Source organism: Plectropomus leopardus, chromosome 12, assembly GCF_008729295.1.
Source record: "Plectropomus leopardus isolate mb chromosome 12, YSFRI_Pleo_2.0, whole genome shotgun sequence".
Taxonomy (NCBI): Eukaryota; Metazoa; Chordata; class Actinopteri; order Perciformes; family Serranidae; genus Plectropomus; species Plectropomus leopardus.
Window position 1 is genome coordinate 14,972,915 of NC_056474.1, and position 21,100 is coordinate 14,994,014.

At 38.8% G+C, this 21,100-nt stretch overlaps 1 protein-coding gene across 2 annotated transcripts in view; it reads left to right on the top strand.

The window, feature by feature from the left end:
- The first annotated feature begins 10,857 nt into the window (after positions 1-10,857).
- gpc5c (glypican 5c) overlaps positions 10,858-21,100 on the top strand; it is a 133,506-nt gene continuing 123,263 nt past the window's right edge. For both annotated transcript variants that reach the window (XM_042498509.1, XM_042498510.1), the window contains exon 1: positions 10,858-11,333. In XM_042498509.1, the coding sequence (XP_042354443.1) occupies positions 11,156-11,333 (178 nt within the window). In that variant the 5' untranslated portion in view covers positions 10,858-11,155. The remainder of the gene's footprint in view (positions 11,334-21,100) is intronic.

Consider the following 21,100-nt stretch of genomic DNA (forward strand, 5'->3'; position numbering starts at 1 on the left):
TCGCATGTTTGTCAGGGGGGCTACTGCGGCTGCTGTGTGTGCTTCTACTTGACTGTCTGGGGGACGCATATTGGTTTCAGTAGTGCTGTCAGTTGTTTACGAGGTGGGAGCCGCCTGGTGTATGGTGCAGAAGCAGGGAGCAGAGGGAGGGTGTGTGTGCAGGTGGAGGGGGGGGGGGGGGGGGGGGGGGGGGTTGTGGGGGGGTTGCCTCGGATGGATTAACACCGTCGACACAAAAGGATTAGGGAGCAGAGATCTGTTGTTTTCATCAACCCTTCCCACCATTTCTCTTAACCCCCACCCATCTCCCCCTCACTTTCCCCCCTCCCTCCCTGGTGCTGTCTCGCACTTTGTGGGGTAAAAAGGGTATAGGAGGTTGGAGGCACCAAAAACAGTTTTCACAAACATGTGTTGGTCAGTTTAGAGGAGGGAAAAGGATAATGGGTTTGTTAAAAATAAAGCAAGGGGAGGGGGAGCCAAAAAGAGCAACAATGCACTGGTGAGTTCAGCAGAGCTAGGGATGAACCACTGTGCTGGATCACATCTGATTATCAAAAGAGGCGGCTGTTTTGGAGTTAGGACAGGAAAGGTAAAATGGGGTGAAATTAAACAGCGTGTCTCTGCAGCCCAGTTCCAATACCCCTCTCATAACAGCATGCCACATGCCATAAATAGACAATTGCTATGATCTCATTGAGATACAATGCTCTGTCAAAAGGTAGTCACCCCCTTTTTTCTGGCTATTGTGAGGGATGTGGTCGACTGGCCACGCACAAAGCAAGTCACTCTATCCAGACCAACTCAGCACATGCACCCATGCACATGCACACATACACAAGGGCCCCGATCTGACCTCAGCGCACGGTCCATGTGTGCAATCTCAAAAGAAGTGTTTAGATCCCATCAGAGTTCAATGAACACAGACAGTGAAGAAATCTCAGGGGTGAATGGGTTAAACAAATTTTTCCACCTATGTGCACAACAGTACTTTGTTTTGTGAACAGTGGAGGATGCTCCCGCAGGGATGGACTAGAGGGTGAAATAAGATGCAATGCCTGTAACTTTTCAGTACACACACGCTTGCAGACACAAGAATTGCATACAAAGAGAGAAGCACCCAAACAACCTGAATACATTACTGAAAGCATGTTTTACTGTATTCAAATTATATTCAAATGAATTTGTAGAGTGTAGTTTGATAATGATTTTGTTTTTGCTTCATTTATTTATTTATGCTGATTAAACAGATTACTGGTTGATGCTACTCAACTTAAATGTTTGGTGTAGGACTATAGTTATATATTGGCAGACATTGAATATAATAAGTATGTTATATTTATTGTATAATCACCTGAAAATAAGAATTTGAGAAGAGAAGAGTTGTGTTTTTGTTACTTTAGAATGAGTAGCATACATATAGAGAGCAGATCCCTGTCTACGGAAATCGCCATGTTGCGCCGCCATGTTTTAAACAACCAATTGCTGGCGCTAGAGAAGGCCATTCATGTTATTGCCGTCAATAAAACAGCTATTTTAACATGAAACTGCTTTATTCTGTATTTTTACAGGTTTAAATCACCAGGGACATTTGTTTTGGAGAGGAGGAGACCTCTGTGGATGATTTGGCCTATGGGCAAAACCTCATCAATGTCTAGATCAGAAATAAGGTGAGTACATATTAAGTTATCAGAGAAAATAGCTGAGCACACATTAGCAGATGCAAGCAACCTGTCTCCAACATGCCAAACAGCTTCAAAGAAACACCAATTTGTAACCTGAAACTGCTCTATTCAATGTTATTACCGGTTTTAATCACCTGGTCCATTTGTTTTAGAGAGGAAGAGACCTCTGCAGAGAATTCGGCTCCTGGTAAAAACCTACTGAACAAAGAACACTGAAGGAAGCCTGGTCAAAAGTTTAACTGGTTGCAATCTGCAATCGTCACTGCTAGATGCCATCTAATCCCTCCTAAATCTCACACACTGTTCCTGGTGTGATTTTCTGGGCTGCAATCAGTCAGTGGGTACCAAAACATAGAACCAAGCCTGTCACCTTTTAATGCCCATCTAAGGTCCAGAGCATCAGGCAACAGATGTTTGGTACTGGCCCATACCGTTTTTTTGCTCCAAATTAGCTATCTCAACAATATGTTATTTGTTTCTTAGCTCATTTTGACTGGGAGCTGATCACAATACATTTGATAATTTTATCGTTTGAAAATACTGTATCATTTACTAAAAAGCCAATAACATGAAATCGGACAATAAGTCTTTAAGTTATTGGCAAAGTGATACAACCTTGCCATTTCATGTAGTGGACCATTGTGACTTTCATGACTGTGAACAAATACAAACCAATGTGCCCTGGAGCTGATGCCTGGTACTTGATTCAATCATGCATGTAATTATGTTGTATTGATCCACTGCTGTAACAGGCTAATGAAGAGTCTATGAAAACCATTATAGCAATCAATTAAATGCCACTGAGGAAACAGAGTCATTATAAACAGACAGAGGACTCTGCTTTACAAGGTATTATCAAGTGCGACATCTCACTAACAGGGATTGGCACCTACACATAGTGCTACTGTAAGTGGTATCTGCTTCTAAAGGAGGGTGTGTGGGGTGGCATTCACTTTCTTAAAAGCGTCTGTGAAGCTTAATGGCATTCTCTGTTTTCTGCCCTCCCTGGGAATGCTATGCAGGTGAGGAGAAAGAAGGCCCTGGCAGGACAGACAGTGGCACTGAAGATGTCAGACTCTCATTAAAGATGCAACACGACTTACTTCCATTCCTAACATCTCCACCCGAGAGAAATGGAGCATAAGGTTCCTGCCCTGACCGGCACTGTGCAGATATCTGACCGCTCTATGTTTCATGTATGCATGCACATACTGTAAATGTGTGCACCCATTTCCTACTCAATGCACAACATATTCTATGTAAGATTTTCTGAGTGCATGGTGCTCCATTACTCAGATTATTTTTAAACCAAAATCTTATCTACAAGTTCCTTAAAATTCAGCTGCACAGCATGTGGCAATGCTCCACTTAATCAAGCTTCTCCAAACTCATTTATCACCACATCCTCCCTCCAGAGATGTCAAGCTGAGGCATGTCTCGAACGACCACCCTCCACACTTCCCGCTGCTCCACCAAGACAGAGAGGTGAAAATGGGAGACTGAAGAGCGTAATCTCTAAAACAGGCAGTCGTGGGCTCCAATCTTGGGGGTTTAACCCCCTGTAAGCCCCTTAAATACCCAGTTTAGAGGGCCAGAACTGATGGGCTAAAGCCCCCAGAGATTGTCCACTAACTACTTGACTCAGGCACAGCATGGGTACACAGAATGAGGGATCCCCTGCCTTGATGACTGAGGCCACCTCATCCTTCCGTAGCAAAGGACTGAATTAGCTTAACTGGCATCAGAAGCCCCGCAGTTATGTTCGTGATCATATCATATTGTTAAAAGGTCAGCATGAGGATGCAGAGAGGTTTCTGATTAGGGTGTAAATACTGATAGATATTGTTCTTCAGGGATAATAAACTGATGCTGAATAAATGCCATGCTTTATGTGACAACTGTAAGGATGCTTGGGGTGACTGATGACCTACTTCAGACCACTAACTAGGGATAAGGTATGAGATGAATTTAGTTTAAATAAGATCTGGCTTTAAAATAAGGTTTATAATGTCTGGAGAGAAAATAGTAACTTCCAGTCACTTTAGAATGCTTAAAATTATAGAAACATGTTGTCCTTGACACCTCCTACTGAACTTATTTTGAACTATGTTAATCAAACTTTGTTCAGAAAACTTAACCTGCATAAATGAGCCTCAAGGGCATAAGAGGACTCTAAAAACAAGGGTTATTGGCGCCATCTGCTGACCAAGTTCACCAACATTTGAAGTGCATTTATTTCAGACACACATCATTTAAAAAAAATCTAATTTCTTTTCCATTAGATAGATCTAAATGGCAAAAAAGGCCTTACCAGAAGCAGCAGCATTGGGAGTGTCCGCTGGAGCCTCAGATGGATTACTGAATGGGCCTACGGGGTACAGGCCCAAGGGCCCAAAGTATCAGCACCATTCTGGCCTTCACCTGCAAAGAGACACATACTGACCAAAAGACTCAAAATGACCAAAAAGAAACATAAACGACAAGAAAAAGATGCAAAACAGTTAAAAGAGACAAAGAGCCTCATGATTACTGTGGCTCTCCACTTAGGGGAACTCTGGTATTGTGCATTTAGGTTTTGTTCAATCTAATACAGAAAACCCGAAATATATAGTCTTTAAGTTTTGCAATCATAACCTTTTTGTTAAAAATGTTTTAAAAATATTCATCAATATGTTAGCCAGGAGTTTCTGAAGACCTCTTCAGATATCAAAATATTGAATGTGAGGCTGATGCTATCTTTTTTTTTTTTTTGGATGGGGCACCATCTTGTGAAAATCTGACTGTATTACCTGTTCCTGCTGCTGTCAAGTAATGTTTTTTTTTTCTCCCCCAATATATGCATTTATATCTATAAATATTGTCTCTCTGAATCTCCTATTTTGTAACACTGGCTGCATATGTAAAATGCGATGCTGTGTAGAATCAAGATTAATTTACATAAAGAGATGTTATTTTTTATTATGGTAAAAATAATTTGGTCAAACATCATTTTTAATTTTTAATTTTCTCATTTTATATGGCGTTTTAAATCCGTAAATGCAAATGATCTGAAAGGAAACCCAATGTCCACCACTTGAGGCATGAACTGAAACTGTACATTGAATTACTACTAGGACGAGCAAATCCAAAAGTCACCAGTACTATGGGTATTTACAAGCCTTAAAACCCTCATTTTAATTTGTGTGTACATGTACAGCTTTTGTTATTTGTTACTCTGTTAACATATAATATGTTTATATATATATATATATATATATATATATATATATATATATATATATCAACTTACCTTACTTACCCCCCGAAATGAACAAAAACGAGCGCGTGACGTAACTCCTGTACCATAATGTTGACGTTGTCAATAAAGTTGTGCAAGTTTAAAACTTGCATTTTTAGTTGCTCTTTTAACAGGAAACTTACGTTTGTGTACACCACGTCTTTGCAAAAAAAAAAATAAAGTTACGTGCGCGCTCGTCTTTGTTCATTTCGGGTGGTAATTAAGGTAAGTTGGGAACACCTGTAGGCGTAACTGTCATTTACACAACGAGTAAAAGTTAGCATCAAACTAGCAGTTAGCTGGCTAGCTAGTATTTTAGATATGGCGACAAGTTACTTCGGTATAAAGGTTAAAGTTTACCCTAATACACGCCAGACCTTTTTAAACTCTCTCAACTTGTATGTTAAAAGATTCGTCTCTTATTGTTAGCACAGACTCATTTAAACTTCTTACCTTTGCTCGGAGCAGTTTATCTCAGGTAGGTCAGGCTAACGTCAGTTTACAATTCAAGCTAGCCTAAATTTCAGTCTCTAAGGTTACCTCTTTCTCCTTGGCTAGCCTTTGTCGTATGATATTAGTTATCACATTGGCAAATTATAATGAAAAAAACCGAGGAAAAAAAGGTATATTTGAATTTTAAGTAGACATTCTCAGTCCAATGCAATGGACCGTTTGCAAGGCAGACATTTTGCTGTGTCATTGCAGGAAAAGCACAGGTGTGTTTAATTACATTATGATAGCCGCATTCCGCTTAGAGGAGGCACTGGTGTTGTTCATGCTAACTCACTGTTATAACTTACCTGAAAATCTAATGGAACTACGTCATCGGTAATGTTATCAGTTTCACCCTTCACTTTTGCTTTTCCTGCTATAACGAGTCTAAATGGCCGCTGTTAAAAAGCACTGCACGAAGGTAGTGGTGTATTGTTAAAAAAGTAATAATACTTAGTTACAATTCTTAAGTATTATGGGGCGTATCTGTCGTTTATTTGAGCTTTTATATTTATTACACGTTCTACATTTACGAAATAAAAAATATACTTTTACTCCTATATTTCCTCGAAGCATTTTATTTACTTACAAAATAGGGAAGAAACTTAGCAAAGGAGGAGGGGACTGATGGACTAAATAAAAGGCTGTTTTTTCTTCAAGTGGGCTATATTTAGATAATATATTTAGGTAATAATAAGATAATACTTAGAATTATGACTGCTTGCCTTTTTGTATTCAGCATTTACTCATACATTTACTTTCAGTACTCAAATACATGTAATACAGTATAATTATTTTTGATACTTAGGTAAACTAAATAACAGATACTTTAAGTGCTATACTCAAGTAATATTCTAATAGGCGACTAACTTCTACCAAAGTTATTTTCTTGTAAGATATTTCTACAATTTTTTACTGAAGTATGGCTTTCAGATACTTCTTCCACCACTGATAACACTTACAGAAGAATTCAGTCATTTATTTTTATAGATGAGCCATGTGTGCTTTGTAAATCTTTACAGCAATAATACTAAAACAATAAATTTAACAATCCATATGTTGGTATTTTTTTAATTCCATAGGTGAAATAAAAGTGTAGTAATATTCACCTGCACTGAATGCATGCATGCATGCTCTTGTGGCTTGGAAACACTTCCTATCCAAGGGTAGCAGGACACTGGAAAAAAATGTTCTGTTGCATTGACCACCACGGAGAAATACTTAGATATCGACCAGTTACTTGTGTTAAGCGTTTATACTGTACCAACAAAGTCACACATGTAACCGGGTGAATTATGAGGCCTTTTAATAGAACCAGGTGACCATTTGTATCCTTTGCCTCATTCTGTATTCTTGCAGATGTTTATGTCTATTTTTTGGCATTATTGTTTGTAGAAAATCACCTATGAAAGCTGGTTGGAGCTTCTGTTCTCCAGAGCCTGTATAAATGTTCATCTCTCTAGGCCTGCTGGAGTGATGCTTAGTGCAGCTGTTTAATCTGACAGCAACTTCAGACACTGTATGCAGATGGTTTAGATTTTTAGGCAAGTTCACATCCAAGCAGAGTCAGCCAGCTACAGCACCTTCTGACTGACCCTGTATGCTGTCTCCACATTACGACTGTTGTGAGATGGCAGATCATTTACCAACTGTGGAGGCGAAAACAGAAGTGTGATCTCTTATCCAGCAGCTGTCTCGTATTGCACCTCCCACATGTCTTTGGATGTGCTAAGGCAAGAAAAATAAAAATATATCCCGATACCTTTAAGAAAATGTTAACATTGATTGATACATTGTCCTCTGTGATAAGTCAACAGTTCTCCTATGAACAGTGTTGCCTATGGAATTGTTAAACTTGCCTATGAAGTGCATACAATCCATACCTATACAGTATATCCATTGTTTGTTTTAAGGCTGCCTTGTAAGGTGACATTATTATTATTATTATTACCAGCAAGTGCCAGCTCAGTTCAAGAAATAATTTTAAGAGATATAGACAGGGGCTTCGGTGGCTCAGTGGATAGAGTGGGTGCCCCATGTACAGAGTCTGAGTCCTCGCTGCAGGGGTTGCAGGTATGATTCCAACCTCAGCCCTTTGCTGCATGTCATCCCCCCTTTCACATGTGCTCTCTGTCCTATCATATAAAGGCCAAAAAAGCCTCAAAAATATCTTAAGCAATATAGATGATTCTCAGAAATAATATAGAATATATTCAGTTCTGATGCTGGTGCCCAAGCTTCAGGTCCTGCTGAAATTGCCTTGATGTTGGTAATTTAACTACTTGATTTATTGATGGCTCACATAAAGCGTGTTGAGGTATTGAGACTAATTAAGAACATATTTGCCTTCCAGGAATGGGAGAAAAGCTTGGTGTACTGCATGCAACAATGTGCTCTAGCTTTTGCTGAGAACCCTCTTGAGGTAAGTGGAGACTGAGCCTGGAGGTAGAATGCATCACCTGGGAAAGATATGGCAGGAGGTGGACCTGTTTGCCTCAGAAATAATTTAATGAACTGCCCCTCGTAGGTCTACCAAAATGCTCTGGTGTAAACCTGGCCAAATAGCCTTCAGCTCTGCTGTTCTTGAAGATGCTACATAAAACAAGCAGGGTGAGCCAGTGCAGCTGTTGCCTCCAAACTAGTCAGTAAAGATATGTTACCAACTTGGACATCTTAACAGAATGCTTTGGCCCCTTCTACAGAGGCTATATACATCCTCTTTACAAGGGCTCACATGGCCTCCCCACCCAGATTATCTAATGCTGTGTTTAACCTCTGCTGCGGTAAAATAATCACTTGTGTAAATCAGAATCTTACCTGTGATCAGGCCGACATTCACACGCAACTTAACTCAAGAGCAACCTCTACTGGAATAGTAGGAACTTTTTTGCCAGGCAGCACAGTGAGGAAACTGCACAGCATTGCTTCATGTCTATAGTATTTACAGAAGTTGTTACAGACACTGCTGAATAAAAGCGCTTCAGGTTTTACTATATGAGTAAGAATTTAGTCTATGTTGTCGGTATAACAGGTGTGCTCACGTGACTTGTCTGTGCTCTGGGCACTGTGCTCACTACAGTATACTGCAAAACTTGAATGAATAGCCCAGGCTATTATTTGCCCAAATCATTGAACTCAACAGGCTTATATTTGGGGCAGGCATTTATATGGGATGGGTTTTGAATTCCTTTGACACAAAACTGTTGCTCAGCAAAGATGGAAAAACAATCAAATTATTTATTTAAGCCTTTGAAACCTGGGCAAATTGGCTTTATTTAGTTTTTCCAAAAACATTTGAAGAAGGTAATGAGCAACAAGAGAAGAAATGATCCAAGTACAAGAAAATTACCTGAAAATTTGCCAAAAACATAGAAAAAAAAACAAGAAAGTAAAACAAGAAAGAAAAAAAAAGCTAGAAATGAACTGAAAAAAAATCTTAAAAACACTAATAATTTTGTAAAATAATTTATAGTATATAACTATGATAATTATGAATAAAATTCACACTGGATGTTTTTACTTAGGTTTTTTTTTAAAGTCTCCTTTTATATGCGTGATCTAGGCAGCTAACTAATGTTATCTTCAGAGGGTAGCCAACAACCAGGTTATATACATCCAAAGAACTCCTATAAAAATAATCATTATCGTACAACAGTTGGCAACTGAACACTGTTGTAGTATTGTGTCTGTCAAGGAGAGGGCAGTATTTAACATACAATGTGTTCAAATAACTCAATAGTGTAAGATTACATATGGAAATGCAGTGACAAACTTTCAAAATCAATGTTAAAACACTAAAATTATATTTTTTAAAATAATAATGTGTCTGGTTAACATACTTTCTCAATATGTTCACTAAAGTGTAATAGTCTGCAGATGTGAATTCTCACAAGGGGCATGCAATCCTAAGTATCGATGCACGTTATGAGCGCCATCTTTAATCAAATATTGGTAAAATTAATGATCAATCAATCAATTGATTGTGATTTTTTTTTTTAAAAAAAACAACTTTGCTTATACCAAACAATACCACATATTTTTTTTCCTCAATCAAAGCTCACAGCAACATATTGCATATTTTCTGAAAGCATAGCCAGTGAAACATATAAAGATGTAGCGGCCTAGACATATAAAACACTGTGAATATAACTGAGTAATGCTTTGCTTTGTCTGCTTCATTTTTCACTGTTGCTGCTGCACTCATCCTCCAGACCCCAAGATAGTTGCCTCATCATGAAATACTTATAAGATGTGGGTTGGTCTAGTCATTGAAATATGCTTTCAAACTGCACCTTTCTACTCATAGCTAGAATGTAATAGGGGACTACACATTATTTACATTTCAAAATCAGGTCCTTGTTTGTAAATGGATTAATTCAGTTTCACATGTTCGATCAAATTCTTAGCGACCAATTAACTGATGGTCAATTTGTTGTTATCCTCCTTCAGCTTTGGTGAATCTAAATGATTGAAAACCAAATCCAAAAAACAACCCCACATCATGACAATGTATCTCCATTTGGTTAATTTAACTCTCCAGTACCTCTTATTTGATACACCATAGATAAACAGTGTATACTACTTGACATCAAACCTGCAAAGCCTAAAAGGAACATAATACTGGAAGAGACAGTCTGGGAAAAAAAAAAATCATGTTTTTTACTTAACAGTTTGGCCAGTAGATGTCAGCCCTGTGAATTAAATGACATGTATTGCTCCACAGCTTCAGCAACATAAAGCACAACTTTCAACTCACCATACTCTAAACTAATGTCCTGTCCTGTTTTACCCCATCCCACCCCCCATAGACCTACATTTTAAAATGCCTGTCTTGAAGAGACAAAAGTATATTAATTTTGTCATTATCCTCAGTTTTTGAAAAAGAAAAGGGAGTACCAGAAAGCAACTTGGTGCCCTCTCACCATTTCTAGATGTGTATTTGTAGCAGTGGCTGTTAGTGTCAAATTAGATTTAAAACAGAAATGGTCTTTGGCTGTGTTACAAAAATTAAAATAAATAAATAAATAAAAAAATCCCAGACAGGGATAGGTGAGGCATTTATGTGATATTTTAATTTATTTTTTGATCAGAAGTAGTTTCATGGAATAAAAATAGCCTTGTCAAGGATTCATTTTTCGTTTTTTGTTTGGTAGAGGAGTAACTGCATGGTATTCAGATGTAACAGTTGATAACAGGGGACAGAAAAAGTGTGTGTGTGTGTGTGGGGGGGGGGGGGGATCAACATTTGTTTTTGTTTTGTTTTAATAATACAATACGAAATTGGTTGTAGGGACTGAAAATGTTTCTCCAAGGATACTGACACTGCAAGTCCCTATAGGGATATCGTAGTGAGTTTTAGTTGGGGCACTTAGCTGAAGTAAACAGAAAGGGAGGGGAGTGTGCGCAAGGCTTAGGAAACAGGCATGCAGACAGCCGACCACTGCAAAGTGTTGAGCGCGGGACAGACTGGCTTCAGCCCACACCACTCTTCCTCTGTCCAAGAGAAGACCCCAAAACCTCTGCCGTGAGCCGCTCACACTCATCCCAACCAATAATGTGAAAATCAGACGGAAACGTTTGTCAGATGTTTAAACTAATCGTCGCTTCATTGTACTTGAGTGCCGTCTATTTTCAACACTGTCACACAGTTTGCAGTCAGGCTACAGTAGGCTATCCACACGGATACCTAGTGTGAGATGCGGCAATGTCCCGAGGAATATGCCCACGCGTGAACTCTTGCGGATGCTTTTGGATTTTGTCAGCGGTCATATTTGCGGTGAAAGTGATCGACGTGGACGCGTACAGCTGTCATGAAGTGAGGACCGCTTTCCAGCTGCGGCAGGTCGGCCCGCTGCACCGCGTACCGGAGACACCTGGCACAGGTGAGCCAGTGGGTTTGGCAACTCATAGTGAAGAGCACTTTGGCCAAAGCACACTGCAAACATCATTAAGTTAGTGAATTAATGCGCAGACAGAAGTTATGCGTTTACTTTTAACTACAGCGATTTAAAGAAATATGCAAATGTGTGAATATCTTTAACCATTTATATTTTAAAAGGGAATTATCCTTTACTTAATGCACAGTGCTTGTAACTGTTCTGGGCTTCTGTCAAAAGCACACGTGGGTCAGTGCACACACACTGAGCAAAGCAAACCCACTCAAGTGACAGCAGAAAGAGTCTGAAAGGCTGATTGACAGAGCAGATATTTCTTTCTGTTTTCAATTTTTTCATATTGTGACATCTTAGTCATGTTAGCTGAGGTAAAATGACACATGGTTTGCCCAGAAAATATCTGATATTGTCCATAGGCGATACTATTAATTATGATGTATTTTTAGTCTAAACAATACCTGAAGTTATATGAAATTATCTTAGTGGATTGTGTATTAACATGCTTGTCAGTCCCTTTTCATTGAATTTCAGGTATTATATTGGTCCGTATTGTATATTCTGAACATCCCAAAAACATGTATCTGTTTATTGGTATGGTATTAGTAAAAGGTAATATTTCATGTTAAAGTCACCCATCTAATCTGTGTGCTTTAAAGCATCAGAGCCTCTTTGATTTTCCTCACAAGCTGCAGCTTCACATGCCACCCAGCTGCTTATCAAACAAGCAGGCTGTTTGGAGGGATTAAACAATTATTTTGCAAATTTCCTTTGGCAGAGAAGCAGCGCGGCATATTCACAAGATGCTGAGACAGGGTTTTTGAGCTAGAACAAGTCTAGTGTGACTCAGAGGTCTCATATGGTTTAATCTCAGTGGATAAAGAGGCTGCAATATTGCGTCCACAAAAGAGGGAGTGATTGACTTGCAATCTTCAGATTGACTCACAGAAGTCAGCCTCCAACAACTCTTTTGGCCAAGTTTGTTTTGACACTTGGGGTAGCATCGTCCCTTAAGTGTACATGCACTTTAGCTAAGGAGTCATAGTTTATGTAAACATTCTGTCCAGGCTCCTGCAACAGGCCTATAGAGTCTTTTGGCAGCCCTGCTGACATGTTTCCCTTTTTTTTTGTCTTTTGTCAGATTTTTTTGTCAGAGCGATGCTTGAAGCAGCATCAAATGCCTTGAAGGTTTTGTGGTATGTGCTTTCCTCAAGCACACTGAGGAAAAGTTATTTTATGAGAATAAACATTGGTTCCAAATCTGTTTTGGAGGCAAGATGCATTTTAGCGGGTTTAGGCTTTGGTTCAACTATGCTAGGTTTGCTCGAAAGTTATTCTGCAAGCATAGTAAGAAACTTATTTTTAACTAATTGTGTCATATTTCTTCTATGTGGCCATTCAAATTGTCATTCAGTTCATTTGAACACAAGAAATTGGACTATTCAGTGTGCATTATTATGTCTTTATTATTATTAGGTCTTTTAGTACAAGGAAACTACGATTTTAGTGCATTTTTCCTGGCAAACACCTAAATACCAGTAGATGAATGTACATCTATATGACGACAGATCAGGATATTTGCAGCAATAGTGTCACATGCAGTTTGGTGGCAGCTTAAGTATCACCCAGTCTGAGTCTGCAAGCTGTGACAGGGAGAAGAGCAATAGATAGCTGAGTGGGAAACATACCTAGAGGTGCATCCAAACCACTCGATATGTTTGTTTAGCAGGGTGTCACTACTAGCAACAGAGGATGTCAGTTTCATTGCAAGCAGTAGTTTTGGGTTTGCTCTTAAAGACAGAAGAAACTTGGTCCTCTTAGGATGTCAGCAGTCTGGAACAAGGCATGCGTCATGAGCTTTTAGTCTGCAGTACTTTAACAGAAGCTACATATCAGCTCGATGAGCATTATACCTGAGCAAATATGGTGTGACTGTATGCAGTAGTCTTTCATTTTAATAAATTTGCTTTCCCCACCTTTATATTTTGTTTCTGTGACATATACTCTATCTGTAGTGAAAATATTTCTTTAATGGGGCTGATGTGATCCAGATACAAACTGTGGCTCTTTGGTAGGGACTATTAATTGATATAAATATTTGTGTTTGTTTCTATAAGGTGTGGTGAACTGCATTTTTGTGCATTTACACTCCACCAGCTGTCTGGTCCTCCTTCCCCTCGCAGCTAATCAAACATAACTGTAGCTTCCCGAGTACATTTTGGGCTTCTATCTTATTTTGCTTTTTATTTGTACTCGTCCTAGAGAGGTTGTTTTAGGTCGGGGCGTAATCTTGTCTTCAAAGCGCTGACCAATGGAAGGGGGCGTTGGAGTGGGAGATTTGGTGCATATGTGTGTGTGTGTACACAATTATGCTACTCTGCTTCAGTTCTCAGATCAAATGCCAATAAAAGCAACTCTTGAAATTTGAAGTGGCAAAACTTCAGCCCTTTTCACAGCCTGATGTTTGGTTTAGGATACAGTGCTGCGTTTCATTCATGTGCGGTGAACTGATTTCGCACTAAGAGCCAGAAGTGTGGCAGCAGGGAACTTCAGCGCTGGCTAGTTGGACATGATCCTATATAAAAAGAATTGAGCTTTTACGGTACAGATATTTAATGCAATATATATTTATTTTTTTAAATATTGTATTCGGTAAAAAGTAGGAAAATGCTGCAATAGTTCAGTTAATAAGAATAAATATAAAACATTGTTTTTTTTTTGTTTACCCAGCCTAAACCAGTGTTCCTCAAATGGGATATGGGGTACTTTGTACTCAAGGGGTTACCTGAAATATTTTTCCTGTTAATTAAAAAAACAACACATGCATAATTTCTAAAATAATTGGTATGATAAGTTCAATGAAAAAATTATATGAGAAATCAAGAAAAGATTTTATTTTCAGTATTCCCATTTTCAATGCAAAATGTTAATTATCATAAACTTTAAACTGCAGCAACAAGAGCAATCACACTGACATTTGTTGTCACATTGTGTATTTTTACCACGGACTGTAAAAATAATGACGTTACCCACTGGTTCTTGGACTCTCATTTTAAAGCCTCGAGTTTTGCATTTTGGCTGTCGCCATCTTGGTTTTGTAGGGCAAAAAATTTTTGGGCATGAGGCTGGTGTTGCGATGGAGCGAGAGGTGGATCTGACTGAAAAGCCAAGGACGCCATCAGCAGACAGCCTGTTGCTCAAAGTGTCCTTAATTCTACATATCTTTAAGTCTTGATAAAGTGTTTTTGGGTGAGATGCATAAAAATTCACCCTTCGATCAGTTATCATAAACAGGGATATTAGCTATAGAGACCAAAATATTTTTTCTACCAGGCTGTAAACATGTTTTTTGGGTTGTTTTTTCTGCTATTTAGTGTGGTATTGAAAGTTGGGGATTGACTGGCCTTTAAAGCCAGCCTCAAGTGGCCATTCAAAAAACTACAGTATTTGGCACTTCTGCATTGGCTTCATTTTTCAGCCTCAAAAGTTGCCTCTTGATTTCTACCAGAAAATGTTTTGCACTGGTCAGGGGGTACTTGGCTGCAAAAAATATTTAAAAGGGTGTATATTACTGGAAAAAGGTTGAAAACCACTGTCTTAAACTATATGATGTAGTTCATGAGCACTCGGAATGTATAGTAAAAATACTTAACTGCGTATGTGTGCTGAAGTAGTGCAGTGAATTGACTTGTATATCCTTGTACTGAATTATTAGACCCAAATATTTGCTTTCCAGGCATTAAGTGTTTGTTCCCTGTGCCATACTTTATAAAGAGCAACATTATCTCCATGCCCGATTCAGCATCAAGGGAACTTAGATAATCAGTGACATGAAGTTGCTTATCCTGTGATTATTTTGAAGAGTTATGACCACTTTGGTACCGTGGTACACAGCCAAATGCTCCATATTGAGATTACCACAGGGTGCTGATATAGCCCTTTGGAGATAGATCATTTGGAAAGCAGACAGCCAGCACTGCTGCTTACAGACACGCTAATTCTACAGCTGGCTCCTTTAGATAATGTCCTCAGATATGATCAACCTATTTTCCAGCTCAGTTAAGATCTGGATCTGATTGAGCAGGACTTATCTGATTGTGTACATACCACACACACAGAACACTGGTCAACTTATTACTCCTCTGCCATTCTCTGATTTACTGTGTCATTAACAGCTATTTTAGCGTGATAGACAAAGTGTCTTATATCTTGAACACAAGGCAAGCAGGGTCATGTGTTAATAGAGAGGGAATGGGAACAGTGTGTTATCACATGTCACCACACCCTTAACCAGTTGCAGCGTCAAAGGCCTTGGCAAGCTCTCAAAGCTCAACGTGTTCTCTGATTGGCTGTAGTTATTTTTGATTCCCTTTTTAACTTGGCCTTTCTCACTGAGAGAGCATGCACATGGTGCACACCTACCGTACTCCATACACACTTAGAATTATTAAGCATCTATGTTTTCTTTTTCGGGCCATGTCTTAACTGATCACTGTAATGTAGAAGTCGATTAAGTTACCTGTCTAAATTTCTTTGTAAAACCCTTCTGGCATTCACCAAAGTTTTCTTTTTTGGAATCTATGCACAGTCAATAGCACACGTATGTATATTTTGTGCCGACATGTTTGTGCAGAATATTTTGTCATTGCATTCTCTACATTTCTACAGTTGTAAAATATTATGGGATTTACATAACAATTATATTTTTATAATTTAAGAAGCCCAAAGAGTAAAGGAAGATCAAGAGACAGATCCACCCCTCTTTCCCTCTCAAACGAATGTGCATGTACTGCAAAGATAGCCAAATTTTATGTGAGAACTCTCATTATATCTGTTAGGTATTTCTCAAATTCTCTCAACTTTTCTGTGTGTGCACACAGCCCTGCAGTCTCATGTCCTTTTGTGGGGATTTGCGGGGTGTTTAGTTAGAATATGATTACTAGGTTCAACATGCTTTCAACTTATGAGGACCGTTCAGTTATACATTACAAGAATACCGGTGTGAACAATTGTGCAGTTCAAAGACATGTAGTGAATTAGATGTAGATTTTTCCTAGAAACTTTATTAAGAACAAAGTTAAGAAAAAAGATGTTGATGAAAGAGGCCCATTGTGATTTGTTAATGTTAAGGAAACATTGGTGGTAAAAAATAACATCACTGACAATGCCAGACATTACAGATTATTGAACTAACAAGCACCTCAGATGCTCTTTCTCCAGCCCACCCCAAACACACCATCCTGGCCAGTGATGTCCCAGTCTGAAGCTGATTACTCCGTCTGAGTCGGTGTCTACACAACATCTCTTATTGGATTTCAGCCTAAGTCAATCTTGTGTTTCAACTGATTGTGCGGTACCTTACCCTCCTGGCTTGTTACTGAGGTAGAGGCTGATGCAATTTTATGAGTTTAGTAGACTGCCAAGTATATCATCTACCTCTCCAATAATATAACCATTCAGAGAAGATGAATCTTCTTGCACTGTGGGGATAGAAATAGTACATAAGAGGAGAGCCAGTGTCTAAGAGGGAATGTTCAACAGATTATTTTAAATGTTAACATAATTACTCTGCCTGTCGGTGGCTGAGCACCCCTCTGATATAATGCTGCTTCATCAGCCCTGCATGCCCACCCGTCTTCCACTTTCTTAAGCTCTGTCTGTCCAACCTCTTGCCCTCTGGCGTGGCTTTGGACCCTGTGCCAATCACTGTAGGCAGTTCCAGCTCGGGATCTGGGAAAGCTAAACATTCCAGCTGAGTTTCAAGGTTGTCCAAAAATGCAGGTATGCGGCAAAGACCCTTTGAGATTTGTTTTCATTCAACGTGGTCCATCCAAAACACAGCAAATCTGTAGTAAATATCCTGTATGTTCAGTGGATCTGGGAACTTCAAAGGGACCTGGCTTCCTGAGGCAGGAGAGGAGTAACTGCATTAATTGCCTACTTTCTAACAAAGTTATTCTTGTTCTCTGAAAATATCAAAACAGCAGCATCAGGAAACTGCAACCCTCCTGGTCATCAACGCATTCCAAATCATAACAAAATTTCCATACCATATTGAGAAGATGTGGGCTGCATATAAATCATTTCAGGAGTGCAGGAGTTTATGCACGTGTGTTTGAAGAGGGTGGTTACAACGTAACCATCATCTCAGCAGTGTACTGTATTCAGCCTTGCTACTGTAGTACCACATATTGAGAATGGCATGTGAGTTAGCAGGGCAATTATACAGTGGTAGAGTTTCTCCACTCAGGAGTTTTGACTTGTGCAATGAAGGGCACTGAGGTGTTGCTGAAGGGATTGTGACTAACAAGTCAGGACCCCTGAGCCATGGCTTTAATACGGCAAATTACTCCAGAGGTATTTGTCACCTGAGGACGATTAAGGGAATTAGGATTCAGAGTTGACATCCAGTCTGGAGAGCAGAGTGTGTTAAGGTTTAGCCAGGCAGAAGGAGCAGCATACACATTAGGCACTAATTACAAAAGACCTGTGGAGTTCATTCCTCTTTGCCCAACGGAGTCTATATTAAGTCACATTAAGGCCAAAAGTTGTTATTTGAAATCAGATGAATAGCTACACAAAATAACATTTACAATCCGCGAGAAACTTTGGAATATAGAAGATAAATTAAATCACAGCAGAAAATCTTGCTACAAAAATGTGAAGTGTCCTCATATTCTGCATATATATATCGGTCAGTGCAATATATCTGTTCTCACAAGTTTTCAGCATATTAAAAGCAGTTATTTAAACAGTGCACCTACAATGTGGACACAGGTTTTATGATTCTTCAGAGCTCAGTTAGCTTTCTTCCAGTACTTACTCTTACAAAAAATTGTGATTTCTTAGTAATTACACAATTAAATCATCACTGGCACAGCTGGCTGATCTTAGAGCATGGGTGAGGTATCGATTCTCAGTGTATTAAAGATTGATTCACATGCAATATCTTAAATGACTATGTCGCGAACAATAGAGTATGAATTCTCGTGTCATTTTCTTTAAAGCCACCTGCTTGAGACTCAATTTGGCGTTTCAGTTCTCTTGCTTTCTCCTGTGACTGCCCACCTAGTCACATCTTGCAACTATGTAGCACCAGTGAGACTTGCAAATATTACTAATTTGTGAACTAGAGAGTTGTTAGTTTGTTTCCTGCTCACAGTGAAGGAGGCTTCAAGTTTACAGCAAAAACATCACCACTTCCCACACAAAACCAACTGGGTGCTTCAGAATCAAAGCACAAGTAGTTTGACTTTGTTTATTGCTTTATAACAATACTTTATTTAACTTTCTTAAAACAGTACTTCAGCTTTATTATAACAGTACTTTATTTAACTTCATTGTAACAGTAGTTTATGTAGTAGTGTAATATGTTATTTCCCACAGTGGAAGAATATTTCAAAATATCTAGATATATATTGTATATCCAGGTGAAGCCCTAAAAATGTTGCAATATTATTCATAGGCCATATCATTTTTTTTTCTTGGCAACAACTACAGAATGGAGACCAACTCCATGCTGTAGTTATTGAATTGTGATGCATACCAAAAAATATATATAATCTATGAAAGAAAGTCTTCAACAATGCTGATCTAAGCCTAAGTCCCGTCAGAGATCATTCCAGTCCATCCAATCAAACATTTGATGCAGGACTTTGTTGTTGGAAAATTGTTGTTGAGTCATCGTCTCCAAGCAATTTGATAGGACTTGAGTAATTTTGCAAAGAGTAAGGGGGGAAATTGTCCAGATGTTCAAAACTGTTACTGTTGCCAAAGGTGCCTACTAAAGTTTGACAGGAAGAGGGTGAGAATCTATGCAAATGTTTTGAATTCAGAGATTTTTTGACATTGATATTAAACACCTGTTAAAACAGTCATTAAACCAGATGCTCTATTTGCAATCCACAGGTTTGTACTATTTATTTTGAAAATGCAAATGATGTATAGTTTTAATGCTACACGTGTCACTCAAAAACAAGCCGGCCAGATATTAATAGATATGCCCTACATTGTAGACTTCAGTGACTCTTAGAGTCCTTGGAAGACTGCACTCTGAGTCCTCAATACATATTTTAGTTTATCCTCCAGGCAGAAGCCATTAAAATGGTGTTTGTTAAAATACCAAATGTAATATATTTTCAAAGATGAAAAAAGAGTGGACTCAGCAATATTTTTGCTGTTGGACATAGAAATAGTGACAATTGGCTTCTAATGATTCCAGAAAGTGGCATGGTACATTCGTGACACAGCCAGCCTGTCCTGACTGCTGTGGTGGCTTTAACAGCCAAAGTCTCTCTGAGTATCACTTACTCCATGCAGCTACTCGCAAGGGACGGAGAGGCTAGGCTGGATTCCACTGTGAGTCCCTGGATATTAGTTTCATATCACAGATAACACACCAACACAAAGGAGAGAAAGAGCCAGCCAGTGAGGAGAACAGGGTCAGGGACAGAAGGGGAGAGAGGACACACACCAAATGTGGTGAAATGTCAACCTTAAAACAGAATTAAAACAATATACCTCGCTTTCAAAAGGTAACCAATATTTGACAAGTCGTACACCTTTCCCATGTAGCAGTATGCTTTCCAGGAGCCGATCTCGTAAAATAGTATGCTTCACCAAGGGCTCTGCTAAATGGCACTTGGAATTTTGAGCTAAGAGTTTCATATTAAAACATAATCACTATCAGAGAGAGTGGCTTGAGCTTGGTATAATGTGATTTATTAATAAGCTTATTCAAAATATCTTCAAGGATGAGGCCCTGTCTCTGACACTAATACTTACTGAGTTATTGACAAATGGTCTTATGTTTTTAGTATTTGGTGGAATTCTGAATGATATGAATTGTTGGATAATATAGTGTTCAGAGAAGGGATTTGGTTTGTTGTTGCATGTAGTTCTACCCAGACAACCAATATGTTATACCTAATTGGGCTCGACATTAACTTTTGAGACACTTGTCTTTTGGAAATGTAAATTTACCTTTCACTTGGCCAGGCACAAAAGTCAGATGTCTTGGTAAAAATGACAATAATTTACTTTAATTATTTTGTTTGCGAATGCAGAATTCATATGCACATTTTTTATGATAGTATACTATGACATTTTCATGACATACTATACTATGACTTTTACATGACATATTTATGGCATACTATACTATGACCTTTTTTATGACATACTATAATAAGACTTTTTTCATATGACATTTTTATGCAGAGTTGAGTGGCACCGCAGTGGCAGTCGGGGGGACACACAACCCACTGTCAACTAGGAGAGAAGTCCGCATGGTTTGTTGATCAGAAGCCTTAAATCTATTTTAAAACGGTCAGAGCAACAATGTTTTACATTCTAGTTTGTCATTCATTTAATGTACGAATTACTACTGCCAAGAAGGTTATGATTTAGTTCATTTATGACAACCACCTACAGTAATGATAAAAAAAATCCTCCATTTTATTATTCTTAAAAAGATTCTTATTACACTTCTCTCCGAGAGGACAGTGAGTTTAGGGAGGCATCTCTCAACTGACGACAGAGTGCCAATCAGCTCGACAGCTAGGCCTGACTGATGCTGCTTGCTGCTACTATCAGTAACGCTATAGCTGGGTATACTTTTTTAATTACAATATCAGTACCAATACAAGTACCCCTAAAGTGATCCTGATACCAAAAGAGTACTCCAATACCCATCCTGTGAATTGTGTGGCATGTAGTATAGCCATACTGTCAAATATTTTGTTGGCAAATCTGTGTGC